The sequence below is a fragment of the Chlamydotis macqueenii genome, chromosome Z, assembly GCF_036417535.1.
Source record: "Chlamydotis macqueenii isolate bChlMac1 chromosome Z, bChlMac1.mat, whole genome shotgun sequence".
NCBI lineage: Eukaryota > Metazoa > Chordata > Aves > Otidiformes > Otididae > Chlamydotis > Chlamydotis macqueenii.
In genome coordinates this window covers 13833739-13854485 of record NC_141593.1, presented here as the reverse complement: position 1 = coordinate 13854485, position 20747 = coordinate 13833739, and the positions used below count along the sequence as shown (strand labels likewise).

Genomic DNA, 20747 nt, shown 5'->3' with positions numbered 1-20747 from the left:
CTACAGCAAAAAGCAGATTTGTGACTACGTACTGATTTAAAATCCCACAGTCCTTAGATGCAGGGTCTTTAAGACCACAGCTGCCCCTTAAAATGAGGCTGGAAATACGACGTTTATCTGGTGCCACCACATTTTCCTATAATGCTAGACAGGCAGTTGGAGAAGGAGATTTACATCTCCATCAATAGGACAATTAAAAGTAGCACAGTTCTTTTCTTCTGTCTTAATAGAAATCAGTTGCTATGGAAGAAGCAGTTACAGTGGCAACATGAAATCTTATGTGGATGGCAATTCAGTATTTTTCAGTATTACATTGCTGCTTTACAATGAATCCCTCTAATCTTTTGCAGTTTACTTTATTATTTTATTATTTACTTATAAAAATGTTGCACAGAAAATCTTTTTTTCTGATAGATTTACAAAGGTGATTGTTTTATGCTGTATCGTATGAATCATGAAAGCAGCTTCTCAGCTTATTAAAAGTTACCTTCTATTTGATTACTGTGTTTAATGTTGTTTATTGTGCATGAACATAACTATATAGACAGGTTTTAATTAGGAGTCCTCTTTCGTGGAAGGCTTAAAAGCAGATGGTGCTTGTTTATATTTTGTTTTCAAAAAGAGCATTTAGTGTTTACTTGTAGCTCATCTGTCCCTGGAAATTAAAAGCTAGCAAAGTTGAATAAAATGACACTGTTTTGCAAGAACTAAACTGCACTCCTTCTTCTGTTTAAAGTTCAGCATGCTCCTACACTTCAGAGCTGGCTGTGGACCAATAATAAAGTATTATTTTTTTTCCTGGAACTGAAAGGCTTCCTATTACAACAGCAGTAATACTGATAGCATAATCAGCATTTCTTAAATCTGATCTGTATCTTGTCTGCTGAGTTCACGTCGTACAGAGTGCGTATATTAATCTCTGCCAGCAGAAGGGTGAATTGGCAGTTTCTGTCAATTCAGATGAAAAGTTGTGATTTTTCATTTTAATCTGCATACTTTAAGTATTTATAAATTACGACAGAATATGGAATTCAATTATTGTTCATATGTCTTTAAAATCTTCATATGCAAGTTACTAGAACTCTTCCTAAATATAATCCACATCCATGTTGTCACTGTTTTTCCATTCTATAGGAAGACTTCTGTACATCGTTACACAAGAGTTTGGTCACAAACTGTGTGTGTACATTTCCGTAACTGACCATACAGTCATAAATTTGAAATACATACATGCCCGTGTGTCCATACACATAAGCCTGAGTAGGTCTTGACCTTTTCACTGTTAATATAGCTATAAATCCAATACAGTTTTAATTCTTGGTCTAGCGTTTTTCCAGTATTGTAGCAATCTCTTCTTATTGCCAAATATCACATCTGTGGATTAGATGGTCACCTTTTTATATTTAACAGCTTCTGTGTTGAGTATTTGTATATATGGGACTTCCCAATTGAGCTGAAAGACAGAAGAAATAGTATCAACTGTATTTACTTGTATACATAGAACCATAGAATGATTTGGGTTGTAACGGACCTTTAAAGGTCCCTGCAAGGAGCAGGGACATCTCCAAGCAGATCAGGTTGCTCAGTGCCCCATCCAACCTGGCCTTGAATGTTTCCAGGGATGGGGCATCTACCATCTCTCCAGGAAACCTGTTCCAGTGTTCCACCACGCTCATTGTAAAAAATTTCTTCTTTATGTCCAGTCTGAATCTGCCCTCTTTTAATTTAAAACCGTCACCCCTTATTGTATCGCTGCAGACCCTACTAAAAAGTCTGCCCCCTTCTTTCTTATAAGCCCATTTAAGTATTGAGAGGCTGCCACACCTCTTTGTAAAGGCTTCTCTTCTCCAGGCTGAACAGCCCCAATTCTCTCAGCCTGTCCTCACAGGAGAGGTGCTCCAGCCCTCTGATCATCTTCATGGCCTCCTCTGGACTCATTCCAACAGGTCCATGTCCTTCTTATGTTGCGGGCTCCAGAGCTGGACGCAGTACTGCAGGTGGGGTCTCACCAGAGCAGAGTAGAGGGGGAGAATCACCTCTATGGTTTGTAAGATTATGTGAGTTCTTTCTTAAAGTAACTCTGCAAGTTGGGAGTTTGTTTATCTGCTTGTGCCTGTTTAGGTAAGTGTGTTTGCAACCACAAGTGTGTTACAGAGACTGCTTCTATTGGGGCTAGGATTACTGTAGTATTAGGTCTGCATGTGAAATGACTCCGTGCTAATTTAAAAGCAGCAATATAAGTGATACTTCAAATCCCAGTCATCCCTTTTCTGTATTTCTTTAAACCATATCTGTCTGCTTTTGCCTTCCCATACATCTGATGATAGAAGAAAAGTAGAATAGAAAACCATCAAAAGAAAAATTACTTTTGCTTTTGCTGTTTCAATGACAATGTTATTTTTGACACGTGAACCCTTATTTGTGCCCTGTTGCCAGGTAGCTGATTTATTCGTGCGTTCTTGAGACTTTCAGACACTTGTATGCACAGTTGTTTGAGGGTAATGCTGCTATTGAACTTACAGCTAAGGGAGGACTGTTCCACTAAACACAGATTGGAGTAAAACCACTTTTGTCTTTGCTTGAATGATGCACATAATTTTTTTTTTGTTAGTTTCTATGATGAAATATATAGGCTTTAATATTTCTAATCCTTATTTCTTCCCTATTCTGTTTATAGGCAATCCGAAGTTTCCAGGTGTCCTTACACATCTTTCCAATGAACCCTGAAGTATGGAAGGAGGACCTTTCCTGGGCAAGAAAACTGCACGAACAGCAGAAGGCAACAAAGACTGAGGCAGTGCAAGCACTGGCAAAAGAAAATGAGCTTACACAAGAATCAATCCCAGACTACGACTTTGAAAGTGATGAAATTGTGGCAGTCTGTGCTGCCATCGCAGAGAAGGAGAAAGCTCTTTCTGCAGCTAAAACGGTAGTGATTGTGTCTGCTTCAGGCACAGTGGAGACTGTTACTGAGAAGGAGAATAGTCCTACAACTCCTGATGAAACTCTCTTCATCAGAGCCCGATAGGGCAGCCTTATGGGTTGCCAGTGCTGTTTTGAGAACTACTGTTATTTATTGTATTGGGCTGGCTTCGTTTTTGCTTTTTAAGCAGTGGGAGAGCCTACAAAAGTTAAAGAATTGAAATTCTTTTTCTTTTGTAAATTGAAAAAGCAATGACCTGTGTTGTTGTTCCATCCATATTTTTGGAGAAGAAAGCCAGAACTTGATTCTAAAAATCTTATGAACAAATGTAATGTTAAAATGCTTAAATACATTCTAACAACTGCTTTCATCTTTCTATCTTTCATAATTTTACAAGTTAATGTCTGCATTTTCCCAGTAATTAATAAGCTTTTGTTTAAGCTATAAAAGGGGATTTTTAAAAAATCTATTTCAATCCTTATTCATTAACATTATTTATCTTCCAGTTAAAGTGTGAACTATTCTCTGATATCAGAAGTCTTTATTTTCATTAAGGTTACTTCTTCCATTAGGAAGTTTCCTGTGAAGCAGAGATGAATTACTTTTGTGTGTGTGTGTGTGTGATAGTCCTGGCATCTGATTTGTAGTCAAATGAAATCACTAGAAACCTTTATGTTGCTTTTGTAGGTGAATGAGCTAAACACTTTCTGATTAGAGGAAAGGAAATGCTCTATGAAACAAGCCCCTGTATTTAGTTTTTACTAAATGTTTCACCAGAAGAAAGATCATTCAGCTGAGACTGAAACTGGCCTTTCCTTATCTTGAGTGCTGTGCTACAGACATCACCAGAAGTAAAATGGTGGGAGCTGGAAACAGGCATGTCTGAAGTATGTTACCTTTAGCCTTTTCTTTCCTAGTGAGGCTAATCTGACAAAGGGGGTCAATTTGTTTTTCCTAATTCTTGTGACCTACCATTTAAAGTATGGTCTTAGTAAATCAGTTTTTCATGACAGCATTGCCTGAGTCTCCCTTTTTATCCTTTTTCGATTTTGGATGCTGCGGTGGGTGGTAACACATTGTGTTAACTTACGGGCATAACATAGGAGATTTCTTTAATTTTCCTCTTTCTTTAGGAGAAGGTGGCCATTGGTTCCTCACATGGGCAGTTCAGAGAAACAAAGTCAGGCTGTTTCTTTCTGCTCTGTGCTGAGACTGCTCTCTTCATTGTCTTGGAGACATAGTAGAGATGGTTGCCTCCTATCTGAACTGGAAGAAATGGGCAAATGAGGAATTCCTGGAGAATTCAGGATTGGGAACATGTCATTTCTACTTGATTTTGATAACATTTTACATGATAAAAACATTTTGAACAGTAGTGTTGTAGAGAAGTTAAACCTTTTGAAATCAGTCATCTTTGCATTTTGCATATTTGATTTCTATTTTTGAAATAATACATTTTAAAAGGAAATACGTTGCTCGAGAAGCATAGTGATTTTTGCAATACAGAAAAGGGTATTGTCGAAAAATAATTTCTTAGATCATCCTTTCAGTTGATTATCTTCATTTAAGAGGACACTTACAGTCTTTGCAGAAATTAAGGATACCTTTCAAAAACTTAATTACCATGTTGTACTTACTAAGTTTTCATTAATTTTTGCAACATTCTTCCTGAATATATTTTTTTATATATGTAGATCTGTGCTTGCATACAGACACACAAAAAAAATTTACACATTTTAAAATCTCCTGAGTATTCAAAATAAGTACAGCTGCTATATTAAGAAATGTAAAACATCACCATGCTACATTTTTATTTGTTCATTCAGTTCAGAAATAGATCTTAAATGCTTACTGAAAAGGCATTTGATTAAGATAGAGTTTGATAGAGAGTTCAAATTGTTCCAGCTGAAGAATTTATTAATCTTATTTTTCCTAACAGCTTAAATAATACAATCTCTTCAGCCACAAGAAGAGTTAGCATGAGAAGGATTTGAACATATTTTTTCAAAGAAAAGAGATGTTCTCTGGTTAGAAAAGGAAATGTGCGAGAAGCTGTAAGTGTGTAACACTGATGCTTTATACTTGTGTCAGTGTTAGAAGGACTGCCTCCCTCGTTTCAGAGGTCTGTGTTATCATAGAATCTGTTTCCTCTGAAATGATTAACAAAATTCCTATTGACTTCAGCACTGCTAGGCCAAACTGAGGGGTGTGCATCTACACCATCAGGCAGAACAGCCATGCTGGGTTTGAGGGGTGGTTGTTTCCATCCCTTGTACTAAATGTGTTTTCCTTCTGATCAGATTAGGTTATGAATTCTAGGTTTTGTCAGGACCGTAGTGTCTTGTAGAGCACTGTAGAGCAGATAAGTTTTCATGACACTGTTATTCTCAAACTGGGAAGAAGTTCAAAATTTATGATTTTAACATTGGTTTTTGTACAGCATGCCGTGTTTTGCATGGGATTTTTTTAATCAGTTTGAATAAAATACTGACTTCTCTGCTGCTTAGTGTACCTGCTTATTCTTTTGGTTATAACAAGAATAAGGGTTACCTTTTACCATTTTAGAATGTTACTCCTTTAATCAGTTGGCTTCTTCTGTCTCTGCTGAACATGTAAATGTGTTACAGTAAAAAAAAAAGACATCTCAGAAAAATGTTTAATAAAAGGTAGCGTTCAGTGCTTTTAAACCTCTCAGGGGTATCCAAATCAGAGGGACTCAAAGGAGAAAGCCTTTGTTATCAAAAGTATCTGTGAAGCACACTCCCACTTTGCCAGCAGAAATTTATTTTTATTCTTCTTTATCATCACTAGTGGCAATGGCTGCAGTAGCTTCCACGTGTTTGCATTCCATATGAATCATATATTAAAATCCTGAAGTGTTGCTACATTGTTAAAGAGGAAATCTCAACAACAACAGTAGGTTAGGTGGAATAATTTTGCTTCATTTAAAATCTACAATTAAACATGTCAATAAATTTTTTTCCCTTTGAATCCCTTTATACCCAGTGGAAAGAAATACACAGCCCCAGAGGACCGTTCATATGCCTTGTGTTAGATAAGTATCTTAGAGTGAGTTGAATCAGCCTCCTAAGGTGCCTAATTATTTTTCCATTGACTACAAAGAAAGCTGAAGGTAACTGACTGGCAGTTAACTTTAAATGCTGAAACAGGGCAGATGAATTCCACCCTAATAGACTGAGAGAATTATGTTTAAAAAACTAGACGTAGTTTATACTGAGAGAGAATAAATCCTTTCTGACAATACTAGAGGGTAAAAAAAGTATGGATCGGATAACACAACAGTGACTCTAATTTTATAACGCCATAAGAGATTGGATTTTAAAAGTAGTTATGGAAGGGAAAAAAGCAAATGTAACAGTTTCCTCTACTCTTCTAGTTCCTGGAAGTTCTCTTTGAATATCTGTTGGTGTTGGGGATCAAGATGAGAGGTAGCGCTGGAAACTTAACCTGGCCATACAAGATAAGCGCTCCCGAGATCGTAAAACCAAGGGCAAGGAGGTAAAAACTAGTGTTGAGGGCAGGTGCTCTCTTAATTTATTTTGAGGTTCTGTAATAGCTATGAAACTATAATAAGTGTAGTTATGACTGGGGCCTCGGAAAGCAGAAGCAAGTGGGCTTGGTTTTTTGGCAGGTTGCAGGCACCATGTGCTTATTGTAGGTCGATTCCATGTTCACATCATGTTCTGAAACGGACTGGAGTCCTTGGCCTGTGGTATCTACAGAGAGGGCTATTTTAGAAGCAGGAGGAACATACAAGCATGGATGATTGCTGAACCCTGGCAGATGTGCTGGCCTGATTTTGAGGGCTAATTCTCTACAGGCTGCAGCTCTAGGAGCTCTCAGGGTTGCAGATAGTAAGTGATCAAGTGGAAAGATTAGAGGTGGGGAATGAGTTGACTATTTGGGTTCAGAAAGCAGGTGACTTAGACTTCAGTTGGTTTCCAGATCCAGATCTAGGCAGGCTTAGAACAAGGCCTAGGAGTGGAAAGGTCTTATCGTATTTAGTAGCTGGAATAGTAAATCTGCCTTAAGTGTAATAGATTTGCAGTTGTGTCTACGAGCAGAACTAAAAACTGTAGAAAGCTTCTTGGTTAGGATGATGGCTGGTGGCATTTGAAGACGGTGGATTACACTGATTTTGTCGGTGCTTTGGCATTGCGCCTATAGCACCTATTTGGGTTAGGCAGTGCTTGTGTGGGAGACAGCAGAGATGTGCAAGTTTGATTTAAAACAGGATCCTACAGCCCATGCTTATAGTCCAAGCCCTCTGTCAGTATATCCTAACACCTAAACCTGGGCCCAGTCATAATGCTAACTCATATTATTGATCAGAGATTCAAATTAATCTACAAATCTTGATAGAAACTACTGTCTCCTACGGATACTGGCTGTCATCCTGCCTGTGATGGGTAGACGGTTGGACTAGATGATCTTATAGGTCCCATCCAACCATGTGATTCTATGAGTAGATTCTCTAAACCGTGACACAGGGCAGGGGCTTAAATTGAGTTAGGGCTGGGGTTTGGGATGTGGTACGGGGCTGGGAGGTCTAGCAGTGCATCTGGGTGGAAAGGGTTCTGTGACGCAGTGGTCTGCGATGTGGGGCAGGTCAGACTGCTGGAGGTGAGGGAGTGGGACTGCCAGTCACAGGACTGGCAGGATGGGGTCAAGGAGATAAAATTTTGGTATGGGAAATTTTTGAATGGCAAATTAGTGCATTTTCTGTGGACGCAGAGGGCTGGGGAAGATGGATACAGATAGGGAAGACAGGATGTTTTAGAAGGATATGGATCTCTGGGGACTGGGAGTGAAAGGGAGCTATTTTTGTGAGAAGGAAAGGCATTTTGAGGAGATGATGTGTCTAGAGATGAGGAGGGGACCTGATGAGGAGTGAGGAGACCCCAGCCCTGAAATACCATTGGACTAACCACTGTTGTGTGAACAGGGCGTGAAGAGTGCATGAGGGGTGGGGACTTAGATTGTGAAAGATATGATTGCCCAGGAGTTTCTCTGTTCGGGGCCGCTCGCAGGAGAGGCCCAGCTCAAGCTGTAATAAACCAACTCTGTGGCAGAAGCCAGGGTCTGAACTTTTCATCACAGTCGGGGCTGTCTGGATCCAGCCGCACCTAGGCTTCTTCCTGGGAAGGAGTTTAGAAAGCAAGGGGGTCCTGTCTGAATCCCGTGACCTGAGGGAAGGGTCTTCCCAGACCTTCCTTTAACAGTGGTCAGCATGGAGTAGGGTGCCAAAGCTGAAGCAGAACTGTTGGACAGGTGAGGGAGACTTAGTAGTCTGTCACCCTAAACAAAGGCACACTTGCCCAGTCCTCTTAGCCAGGCTGCTTCTGAGCACCCATCTATATTTGCAACTCGGCAGTAGAGGTGCTCCCATTTTGTCTTTGTGCACTGCCATGGAGCTGTGGCAGGCAATTCCAGTATTGCTCAGGAGACTGTAATCTACGGACTGTCTGAGAATCCTTGAGTTCATTACTGAGCGAGTTAGTGTTGATGATGTTGTGTGCTGGGAGTCCAGTCTGCTACTGACACACCAGGAATGCTGTGGGCAGGAGGAGCATCTCAGGCTTATCGTACATGTTTGCTAAGGGAAGCCAGAAGGTCAGCTACTTAAGATGGTCTATTCTTGCTTAAAGCTCTTCCAGACCACATGTATTTCTCATCAGTAATGATAAGAAATAATAAAATAATATTAATTAATAAATTAAAAAATAAGCCCTTATTTAAATACTTCTTATATGCTGTAGGTATTTAATTCTGTCATTGCATGCAGTACCAGTAACATTGGTGTGCTGCTTCAGTCCAGCTGCAAACGCGTAGTGTGGCCCAGTACTGGGAGAGGTGATGTATCTGCAGGTGGCAGTCCCAGCTTCCGGCTGCGCCAGGTACTACATCCTGTCTTGGGAAGTACGATGAGTGTATTCTGTTTGTTGGTCACTAGTAAGCACCAGGCCATAGTTAAGTGGTTTAATTGCAAAGAATTAGGCAGATCTTCATCTGTAGCTGCAGTAGGAACTTGAGTAATACTGTTCTCCAGCTTAACTGGTGGAAGAGTGGCTACTGCTGGAAATATTTGTGTAGAGATTTAACTTTACTTTCTACATGTATCAAGGTAAATATGGTCAACTGCTCCCGGTTAAGGAAAACAGTGGAGCAGGCCTGAGGTCTAATTGAGTGGGGTTATTTATTTTTCTTTGCTTGTTTGCATGAAAAATTTTCTATGTTGATGCTCTTGGGGGCATTTTTTAACATGACTGCCTCTTGCTGATGGTGATCATTCTGTGGTGTTTTGGAAACTAATTCAAAGAACAAAGTATGTTTTGACAGCAGCTGAGCCCAAAGTGTACCACGATGGGAAGCTTGTTAAGGTGAGGAGTTCGCACTGAATGGCACACTCGTACAAACTTCTGAGATCAAGCAGAACATTTCCATTTAATTGTGATCTCCAAAATTGCTTTGGTCAGTACAACTGCTTAAACATATCAACATAAGGCTCAAGATTACAATAAAGCATTTCACATGAAAACACTTTAAGCAGCATAACATGCTTAGTATTTGACAAAACATCCTCCAAATATCTCTACAGAACTATTTTGATAAACAGTGTTTCTGGAACAAGATCTAACCCTTACAACATAAACTACAAAGCTCCTTTTTGTCAGTGGTTAACAGCTGGTTTTGGTGATGTGTTTGCCATTAAAACTCTAAGAACAAATTATTCTCAAGGGCTGCAAGAGCATGACATGTTTCTATATAACCTATACTTCTAAATGAAGATTCTGCTTCCATGGTTTTGTACATTTATTTGATGGAGTATCAGATTACACAGTCATAAAATTCTATTTACTATTTAAAGTAAAATGATAAATGTTATGAAAAAAATACCTTTATTACATCAGTGATGCTTTAACTAAAGTGAATATTAAGACTATTAACCAGAGGTTGAAAGTTTTAGGCCCTGATATTGAAAGCACTTCTATATGTCCTTAACTTTACATTGTATGGAGTCTCCCTGGCAGCAGAGGGCCTACTCTGATGGGCGATGTTCAGTGTGTGCCTAAGTGTGTGCAGAACGTCGGCCAAAGTACTCAGAGAGGCACAGATGTGTTCTACAGAGAAACACTCTCAGCACATAAATAAAATCTGGCTTTTTAGTATGTACATATACTGAAAATTATTATTCTTAAGTGAAAGAATGTGTTTTTCTGTCTTAAAAGCGCACATATTCCCATTTCACTCAGAAAGTGCTTATGTATTCTCAGCTAGAGAATTACCTCATCAGCTGCGAATCTAGCATAGACAACAAATCTAAACCAAGAATATCTTATCAGCAGGAAATACTAGGGGAAGAGAAGGCTGGCAATCGTTTCTATATACCTTGTATTAACAAAAAACCTTCTCACAGAGAAGAATAGACTTCTAAATATTTTCAATCCTGATATATATACAATGGTAAAAATTCACATTTTCATGCTTTAGTGAGACACTTTAAAATCCTGCCCCAGGCAGCGCTCAGAGTAGCTGTGTCCAGTTCCTAGCAGCTGCCTGACATTCAGCTCTAGTACCAGAACCTTAAACTCTTGATAGCTGAACAACCACGGGGAGAGAAAACACAGTTCTACCAGATTGGAAAGGAAAAGAAAGAAAAAAGAAAGTGATGGGTCTTTCTACTTGCAGAGGCCCAGTAGTTCTCCTGTGTCCCAGAACAAGACAAAGCAGTTCATGTTTCCAGTCCCATAAGACCTGCCTTGTACCATTTCTGATGGCAAGGCTCAAATGCAGTGTGTTCCCCACAGTCCTCAGTAGTCTAAAAGAAATGTTCCCATCATGTGGCAAGAGAAAAATAGCCCTTTGGAGCACAGCTGAACCCTTCTCCCCTTGAATAGGCAGAACACCTATCTATTGCACCAGTTTTTCCAATATATCAGGAAGTATCCCCAGGGTTGATGCCTTTTCACAGCTATCTATATACACTTTTCTGATAAATTCAGTGTCTCTGTGGGAAAGGTGACCTGGAGAGGACTGCCCTTGGATGCAGAGCTGGCCCCGCCACCAGACTTGATTTCATTCACCAGGAAGACGCTCTCGGAGTCCTGTGCCTGTGATGAGTCTGACGTCTCCGAGCTACGCAGTGTCCTTACTGACGTGGTGTCAGACTGAGCCAAGCTGGCACTGGGGCCTGGAAGCAGCACACGGCCCCCGACGCTGCTTTCATTTAACTCCGGAGGATAGAGCAGCGTTTGTGAGGTGCTGCTGATCTCTCTCAGCTCACGGGAAATGAAGGAGGGTGACTGACTTGACATGGCAGAGGAGGTCCTGCGGCCATCCACGCAGTTGAAATTGCCTCCCGAGTGCTGCCTCCGAGCCCCTCCAATGCGGCAGAAGAGGCATTTGATCTTCTCTATGGCTTTGCTGAGCACAGTCTTGCGGAGGAGGATGTAGACCCACGGGTCCAAAATCGGGTTCACTGAGGCAATGCGGATGGCTTGCAGGTCAGGGTTTTGCCTCACATCCTTCACTGATTCCGGTTGGTACAGCTGGTTCACGAAGACACGGACCTACCCAAGGAGAAGGGGGAAGAGAAAGACACAATTACACAATTACATCAGGAAATAAAAGTTTACATTTCAAAGCAGAGATCTAGATTCGCTACTGCAAGCTACGACAAGAGAAGAGGCTGGCAAAGCCATGCATCTCAGATTGGCAGCTGGAAGTTTATTTTTGGAAACAGCAAAAAAATCTGAGAGATTAATCTGCTGTAAATTGGCCTTCTTTGTTACAGGTAGGAAAGGAATGGCTCTTTCTCTCTCCTTCCCCTCGTAATTAATCCTTGAACATCCAACTTTTGGCTGATGTTTTTAAAAATTCCTTTTTCATGACAGAACCAGGAGAAAGGATGTATCCTGCTTCCTTGGTACACCGTGAGTCTTACGCTACCTGCAAAGAGATATCTGACTCCACTGAGCAGACTTGGGCAATCAGTTCCTCTAGCAAAGGCCTAGTAATTGTTTGTTTAGAAAGAAACTGAAACACAGATTATAATCCAAGTACACTAGACTCTGGAAACAAGTCCAGAACTGTCAATTCCCAAGTTTAGAAATGCATTTTGCTGGCACCTCTCCTTGCTGGAATTGTTGTATACCCTCAACTGTTTGCTTGCTGCAGTAGAGTTTGGAAAAAATAAATTAAAAAAAAAAAAAAAAAAAAAAGGAGCACTGGGCTGGAGTGCTTTGCGCTATGAGCCAGCATTTTGATTTTACTTAGAAAAGTATAAAAATACTGATGAAACAGTCAAGAATTGAAGATGTTGAAGCTGCTGTATGAAGTGACTATTTAATTTTAGTTTATCACGCACAGCTTCTTCCTTTGAATCCAAGAAAAAAAAAACAGTAACCTAGTCCCTCCCCTGGTTTAGAAGCCACTTCTGTAAATGCTACTGTGAGTAAGGCACAGTCCGATCCTTTGATATCAACTGTTTTCCTTCCAGTGTCACTCAGGAGGATAGTGTCATATGAGTTTGTTATGTTGATCAGTTTCAAATAGCTGTTCTCTATTTTAGCAAGACCTACACAGTGTCCAATCATAGGAAGGCCTAGCAAAGCTGCTGAAAAGAACTGATAATGGAAGATGCTGTTTTCTTCAGATTCATAAAGGTAAGTCAAAATATATCCCTTAATTATCTTCTTATCTGATACAGTAAAAATCTAGTAGCAAAATTATGAGGTTTTTAAAATTTCATCCTTGACTCCTGACATGAATGAAGTCTTGCCTAGGTAGGAGACTACAGACAAGGAGGCAGACAAGCATTTAAAAAAATGAGCCAAACTAGAACACCCCTTTTAAGTCATTTTTATTAGAAGTTCTGCATGTGAAGCTGTCCAAGTCTGGTGAAAAAAAAAATTTACAGTTCTCCAGTATGGAGAAATTTTCCTGCAGCAGGGCAATGTGGTGGCATCCAGCATGTCAGAATTCAGAGACTGAGTGTGCTCCAAAGCTATCAATGAAGTGTGTTTAAAGGAATGTCCCTCTTTGGAAGTCCTATGCATACAGCCTCTCTCAAACCGACCGTCAAATCAATGATTGCCTGTATTTTCCTTCTCAGTGCTTTTCTCTAGGTTTACGCATGACAGAACCTGCCCACAGAATTCAAGATATGGGAAAACCTTGAATTGGTGCAGAAATGTAACAATCCAAGTTTTATTGTCAGTTACTTTCCTAAGGATTTCTAACACTGAAAATGTCTTTTTGGACAACTGATTTATTGACCTTATTTTTCTGTCAAGCCAAACATGCAATTCAAGTACTTCAAAGAGTGATCCTAAGCATATTGAACTTATTTTTATGGGTTTTTCTTTTATTAAGTTTTACTTTCTTTTTTTTTCGTTATTTATTTTATATTAGCCTCCTATCTGATACCCATTACTACATCATTCTGTGTACCACTGCCTGAGAGAAGACCAGCCCTTCCGAAGGCCAGAATTTTTAAAGACCTACTGTGTGGCTGGCGTTCACTACTGATTCCTTAAAAAACGCCGTTTAATCAAAATGTCTTGCCGTTCTCCGGTGGCAGGGCCACGGGGCAGCCCCTCTCCCCCGCCTCTGGCTGGAGGACCCCTTTCCCCAGAGCACCGCTAGGTGGCACGGATGTCCCGCGGCCACCGCGTGGGAACAGGTCACCGCGTGGGACACGGGACCAGGCCGCCGTGCCAGCACCTGCCCTGCGCTGAGGGGCAGCCCCCGCCGCCCCGCGAATGGGAACGGGCAGCCGCTGGCGGTTAAACTCTCATCAGCCCGCGCGAGAAAAGCTGCTGGGAGCCACACCGGCGCTGAACCCGAAACAACGCTGCAGGCAGGACTCCTGAACCTGGGAGGCTGGAAAATAAGTTGACGCCACATCGCCTGGCGCCAGCTAAAATCTGTTCTTGCAATAGTGACTTGACCACTTGTGTGAGATTATTTTCCCTTCCAAAATGAAAAGAGGTCAAATGTATAAATACGCAAAGGTCAAATATATAAATAGACAAAAGCAAAAATTCCCCACGGGATTTAACCTGTGCCATTAAAACATTTCTTTCCAAACGCTCTTTTTCTGTACTGAGATACATCCTGAAAGCATGTAAATGCTGGTTTACGTATTGGACCAGTTGATCATTGGAGAGGGATGTGCCCTGAGAGCCAGCAGTTCAAAGGACAGCGCTGAGGGAGTGGAGGCCTCCTCGCAGCTCGTACAACTAAATGCAGCCATTAGCGGGAAGATTAGAGGTGCGACAGGAAGGGGTATTTGCTGACAAATTAATCCAGATCACAGAACTAGAAGGCACACTTTCAAGATAGGTGAAGAAGTACACAGTCCGACTTCGGAGACCTGACTGCATTATTTTTTTGAACTTGGAGCTAGACTTACACGTCAGTGATTTAATAGTGGGAATGTTCTTTTGATAAGCAGCATATGAAATTGAGGTACCTACTTCACCTTTCTCTGTCTGCCTGGCAGACGTTATGGAAAGACAGAAATGTCTTTAAGGGCTGACTTTGTGGCTGAAAAGGACAATCACTAATCGCACAACGCAGCTTGCTTTATGTCATCTCTGTATGCTTTACTTCCTTTTGGCAGATATGCGGCACATATAGGTTAAAGATTCCTAAAATGTACCTGTTCAGCGAAAACTTTGGACTGTACAAAACTGTTTCTACTTCCCAGAAAGGTCCCATGTCTTTTATTAGAAGCCCTCCAGAATGTCAGACGCATTTATCAATTCAGACCTATTGCTGGGATTACATCTTAATCACAATAAGGTGAAAATTAACCTGTGCTGGAATCTCAGTTTTATCATTTCTTTACATACTGGTGAAACAGCATTTGCTAATGTATCATCTACAAGAACAGCAAGAGATGTATCCTGTTTTGGCTACAAGTCTTTTGCTGCAGGAGGTAGCATGATAAAGGATATTGCCTTGCATCTTCTAAGGAATCCACTACTAAGTTAGCTAATCTGATGCCTGAATTTGTGCAATTTCAAATCTTAATTAAAGAAAGAAGCAAACTAGAACAATTCAAATCTCAAGAGAATGTGTTTTGTATGCTAGCTTTGTAGCTGTAGAATTCAGCCATCATATCTTAAAAGTACTAGCAGTTTGTTTGCATTCGTGTTAAGAAGCACACGGCTCCAAGGTATGTTGAGTTTATGCTCAAGTGACAGGTACTTGTAGGATCAGAGTCCTGCACGCTGTTTGCTGGTTTTCCTTTTTACTAACTACAGATGCAAATCACGATTTCTAATCCTATGAAGTTCTATAAGGTGACTTGTATAGTTACAGTCACACTGGTAATTGTCTTCATAGCTCCGGCCTGCCCTCAAAATCTCCCCACATACTGATAGGATAAATTTAAAACAGTAGTAAGCAGGAACAAGTTTTTCAGCTCTACAAGCCAATAACCTTTGCCCTTCAAGGGCTCGGAGTCTGCTTGGTATCTACTCCATTGCTCAAAAATCATGTCTGCCACCTTGGCTGTGGACAGGCCCTGATACTTAAACAGAAAAGCGGAAACCAACCAAGCCAAAAGAAAATCCAAACTTTTAGACCAATTAAACACAAAGTTAGAAACACCTGATTATTTCACACAATCAACCCTGAAACATGGTATTTTATTTTCCACTTCACCGTAATTTAACTAACAACAATGCTCAGTGGCCAGGATCAGAAAAAGATCAGGCACTTAAAAAATCTTAAGAGTATCTGACAGACAGCTGGAGTGAATTACAAACTTTGAGGAGTGTCTGCCTATTTACTCGTGAAAGAGTTTGGGTTTTTTTAAAGGCCAGATAATAATTTCTGCTCTATTCTTGGCAAAATCCCTCCTAATACAACTTACACCCTAGTTTTCTAAAACCTCACAATATTTTACAAGATGAGATAACCAGAGTGGAGTGAAGACAAGAGTCAGCCAGGATAGAATTTATGTACTTTTCTACTTGGACTACTGTCAGAATCTTCTTCATGTCTTTCACATCACTCTGCACACTGAGAACACATCAGGTTATACCAGAAGTTTCCGTTCACTGATGTTTTCCATTCAGTTTTCCTTGATGAATTTGATCAGCCTTCAGTTCCGTAAAGTTCATTCAGCATTTTACACTATCCCCCATAATTTTGTTATAGCACTTGTTGTCACTGTAAAATTTTGCTGATTTTATGAATAAATCATTAAGACACTAAACAACCCTACTTATAAACTGAGTGCTGCAGCATCTCATTATTAAAAACTGCTGTTCTCTGTGACTCAGCTTGCTATTCTTGAACCACTTTTTAAATCAAGACAAGCCTTTGCTTATTATTTCAGGGCTATTTAATATTTTAAGACTTGAAAATTTTTTGTCAAACCCTAATAAATGTAGCCTGCTGTCTGCTATTTTATTATGTTGTGAAAGTGTTTGTTCTAAAGCGTTAAGAGGTTTATGTCTGTCTTTCAGAATTTGCTTTGCTTTGACTTAAGTGATGGTTTATTCAGCTGAAATAGTCAGTAGGAAGTCAGCTCATCAGAAAACTTCAGTCACAAAGCACCCCGCGAACTTGCTTTGTGTATCCGAATCACGCTGCCACCACCACCTTACCACTTGCATGTTCTTGATGACTGCCAGGCTGTCCTGTTGCAGATGAGCCTCTTGTTCAGTGAGGGCTGCCTAAAACTCCTCCAAGTCATGAAAATGTACATCTGTATTAGTGATTTACCTGTCTCTGCTAGTGGCTCTTTCTAGGGATGTACAGCATGTATGTGTCACTTCTCTTGAGTTTATATCTGAATTCTTCACCTCAGTGTGTATGCAACCAGAGGGGTTAACACAGCGGCATATGCTGCAGCACGTCGTGGCTCAAAGAAGCACATATGCCTACAGCTTATTCCCGCAGAGGGAGGCAAATGACTTAAATCAGCTGCTGAACAATGAGAAATTTAACCACACTGGACACCACGATGATGTCTATATATGTGGGTTTTGTTTTAAAAGAAAGCTTCCTTTTTCTTCTTAGTCATCCACCTAAGTGAAATGACAGTCTCTTACCTCATATTAGATATAGAAACAATGTGCTGCTTTAAGCAGAGACAAGCTAACTTGTGTCAACACTTCCAAGGTAACACTGTGCCTTTGTAAGTAGTGAAATCAAGGTCTGAGAGAGCAACACAACTTCATCACCTGCGCCCTCACATACCTTCTGCTCTATAGAAGTTTTTCACTAGTTACTGTTTAAATAATAAACCTTTTGCCCCACCCAGGTTCATTAATTTTAACTGTCAACAACCCAGTCCCTTTCTGGTAACCCCTCCCTCTTGATTTATCCTTTTTTTTTTTTCCTTTTTAATATTCTGTGAAAGACTGCCTATCTCCAAATGGATATGAATAGTTTCATTTTGCATTTTACATTCAGATTTCTCAGCTGTTCCTCCACAGGATAAGGTTTGCCTTTTTCCTGAAACTGCTGGAGTCTATCTGCTGATACCCTGACTCATGTTACAACACTGTACTTCATTCCCAGAACCCATTCTCTGCATTTACCAGCATCTCTTTTGAAAAGACAATATTGTTCTTTCGTGAAGTAGCTGTTACAATACTAGATTAATCAAATTAATTACTGTCAACCCACGGTAGTGTCAGGGTTTTGGCTGCTCCATGACCTGATGTCTCCTGGTGCAGCGAGCTGGCTTACCCCTGTGGTTTCTGGAGCTGGACTGCAGTGCAGGTTGTGCGTGGTTCCTCCATCTAAGGCACGTGCACCTCCCGCAAACACTCTGCTTGCAGCTCAGACAGCACCCCTCGAGTTCCTTCAGATGTCTGGCAATGAACGCCTGGCACCATGCTCGGTCACACCATGGCGCAACGCAAAGTGACAATGCCGAAGGACGGGAGACGGCCTTTAGCGACAGCCAGGACACTGGTGCTCCAGTACAGCCACACTTCACTGGCTCCTGTTTATGTTAGTAATGTGGCAAAACTGGCCCGACCCTTGCGATTACAGCTCCTCTGAAGCAGGGGGACGGACTCGCTGACCTCTCAAGTCCTGTTCACATATACTTCTCTAAACTTTATTTCCACGGTATACGCTATTTGTTTTGCATCCTCAGCTGGCCAGCTGTATTTCACACACACTGTAGCTCTTCTGTGACAGAGGGATCACCCTACCAACAATAAACCCCTTAGAACAATCCTTCTAAAAACACTTTCTGTCTGACAACCACTGCTTGGCTCCCTGCACTGCGTTTTAGAAGGTGGTGAATAAGGCAAGCCAGCTATTTGTTTAATGACTCTGAGCCAGAAGAGAAGTTCGCCAAGTTTTATTATGGTGGGTGGCAAGCAACATCACAGCTTGCAGCTCTGTTGGGTGGGTTTTTTTTTTTTTGTCTTCCTTGGTGATAAGGTGCAGGAATAGAAATAAATAGATCCTGCATGTTCAATTCAATGCCAGTAATTAGATCAGCCATTTCAGAAAATTAGCAAATGGCTAGTGGTAATGTTATCTGACATTTCGGTATGATCTCTCGGTTTATGTGGGCCAGATTCCTCCAACTCTCATTTAACTGAGAATTACACCGACAAGTGGTTCCACCAAGTTTACTTCTCCCACAGTGGGGAAGCTGCTGGAAGGATTTAAGAGTGTGGGATCTACCCAGATCCCAGAGTGAATCCCTCAGGAGGAGAAGCTCAGCCCCGGTTTTGGGTGTGAAGCACTCCTGCATTGCTGGTGCCAAGTGAACAGAGTTTTCTCCTCCTTGTGCACATCAAGGATGGCCATACCCTTCAGGAACAGTATGCACATTCTTAAAACACAGTAAACATCCAGAAATGCAGGCCAGACCCAAACCTCACTCATCACAAATTAATTTTGGAAGTTAAAGTGCTGTTAGCTCTCAGTATGATTTTTGCTGTGTGGATTCCATTTAAACAGTGGAAAAATTACTGAGAATTTCTGGCCCTGTATTTTATCCAATCAAAGGAGGCAGGACTTGGGATAAGCGTGTTCCTTTTCTTGCAAATATAAATCAACACCATGTTCTCTCACCATCCTTGTATGCTAACAGCCTTTAAGTCATTATAACAGTTTGCAGCACCAGCTAAAGACGAGTCTGTCCTATGAGCACAGACTAGGAGGAAAAAAGACTCAGCGGTGTGGGTGATGGAAAAGAAGAAAGGTTGCACAACGTTACTCACCACCAGAGGAATGGAGCAGATGACCACCACCAGGGAAGTGGCAATGAGCAGAATAACCATCTGGATCTCTGCTCCAGCCATCCGACGGAAGCTCCGGCGTCTGCGAAAGTCAGATAAACGGCTGGAGGTGGTGTCTGTCCCCAAGGACGTGCGTCGCATGAACTGGCGGTGCATGCGAATGAGGGCCACGCACACCAGGATGTTGCAGATCACGGTGACCATGATCAGGAAGGAGCTGAAGCCGGCATACATGTAGGAATATGCTGCATGGGTGGCCTCCTTTGCTCGCCAGTCTATGAAACACCAAGTGTAAGGGTACTGCAAGGTAGATTTGCCGAGACCCATGCTGGGGAGGGCACAGAACAGCACATTGGAAGCGTAGATGGCAAAGAGGGTGAGCCCCGCCAGCTTCTTGTCTACGTAATGGTTGTAGAAATAGGCATGGTTGATGGCCAGGTACCTCTCTATAGACATGGCACAGATAATGCTGAGGCCAGAGAGTCCAAAGAAGAGGAGGATGAAGGAGCTGTACTCACAGAGCGCCGGTCCTCCTGGCCAGCGGTTCTGCAGGTAAGTGGCAATGGTGACCGGACTCACCAGGCAGGTCCCCAAGAGATCGGTGACTGCCAGCCCGCAGACCAGTGTGTAGAAAGTGGTCTCTTTCTGCTCCTTCCTGGACTTGCAGAGCACCACGATGGCTATGAGGTTGCCCACCACGCCAAAGATGAACATGACAGTGGGGATGGTGGGGGGCTTCCCGCCCTCGGCACCGCCGGCGGTCCCGTTGGCGGAGCTGTTCGCAGGTGGCATGATGGTGGGATTGAAGGACATGATGGAGCCGAGCAAAGGTGAGAGCGGGTCCAAAAAGGAAAGACAGAGGGAGGGAGAGGACGGGGCAGTCTAATGAGGAAATAAAAATTCAAATGAGGGCGAGGGGGAAAAGAAAAAAAAAGTTATTAAAAAAAAAAAAGTAGTGTATTTTAGTGAAAAAAAAAAAAAAAAAAAAAAAAAAAGTTCTAAAAAGGACCCGAGGCGGGGTGCCGTCCGGCAGTTACCGACTGCAGCCGGGGGAGCCGAGGCGGCTCTTCTTGCCGCTGCTCTCCGCCGCCCAGCCCGGAGGGGGATCGGGGCAGCCCGAGCGCGGAGTGGAGCCGAGCGGCGCGGGGCCGCCTCACCGCCTCTCGCCCCGACGCCGGGGAGCGCTCAGCGCGGCGCTGGGGCGGCTTTGGGCGGGCGAGCGGCGGCTCCAGGTGGCCCCGGGGGCGGCGTGGGAAGGTTCCGGAGCGCGGTGGCCGCCGCTCATCCCCGGCCGGCGCAGCGGGGACCGGTGCAGCGCGGTGCGGGGCGCAGTCTCCGTCTCCCCGCCCGCGGCGCTCCCGCCGAGTTTCGCCGCGGAGGGCGGAGGCGGCGAGGGCAGCTCCCGCTGCTCCTCCCCGCCCTCTCGCCCCATTGGCCGCGCCGCGGAGGGCAGGTTGCGCGGGGCCGGGCGCGGACACCTCCGCCCGGGGCTGCCTGCGGGGCGAGGCGGGGCGGTGGCCCGGGCAGACGGGCGGCCGTTGGCGGGGGGGCGCGCTGTGCAAGAGGGGTCG

General features: G+C 42.5%; 2 protein-coding genes across 2 annotated transcripts in view; one reads left to right on the top strand and one right to left on the bottom strand.

The window, feature by feature from the left end:
• TTC33 (tetratricopeptide repeat domain 33) overlaps positions 1-5424 on the top strand; it is a 49178-nt gene extending 43754 nt beyond the window's left edge. Inside the window, exon 5 of the mRNA XM_086770922.1 lies at positions 2678-5424. Coding sequence (XP_086627048.1) covers positions 2678-3028 — 351 coding nt within the window. The 3' untranslated portion in view covers positions 3029-5424. The remainder of the gene's footprint in view (positions 1-2677) is intronic.
• Positions 5425-9359: 3935 nt separating this feature from the next.
• PTGER4 (prostaglandin E receptor 4) lies at positions 9360-20451 on the bottom strand. The gene is made up of 2 exons (XM_010120461.2): positions 19159-20451; positions 9360-11514 (listed from the first exon to the last, which is right to left on the bottom strand). Exons 1-2 carry the CDS (start codon positions 19987-19989, stop codon positions 10921-10923), a joined length of 1425 nt encoding a protein of 474 aa, XP_010118763.2. The 5' UTR covers positions 19990-20451; the 3' UTR covers positions 9360-10920.
• Between the last annotated feature and the right edge of the window lie 296 nt (positions 20452-20747).

What these genes read in the sequence shown, in the direction of transcription:
- PTGER4 (XM_010120461.2), bottom strand. Translation starts at nt 19,989, where the DNA reads ATGTCCTTCAATCCCACCATCATGCCACCTGCGAACAGCTCCGCCAAC. An exon ending in TCTGCTCCATTCCTCTGGTG is followed by an intron (nt 11,515 to 19,158) that starts GTGAGTAACGTT and finishes CTCCTTGGGTAG; the next exon opens with GTCCGTGTCTTCGTGAACCA.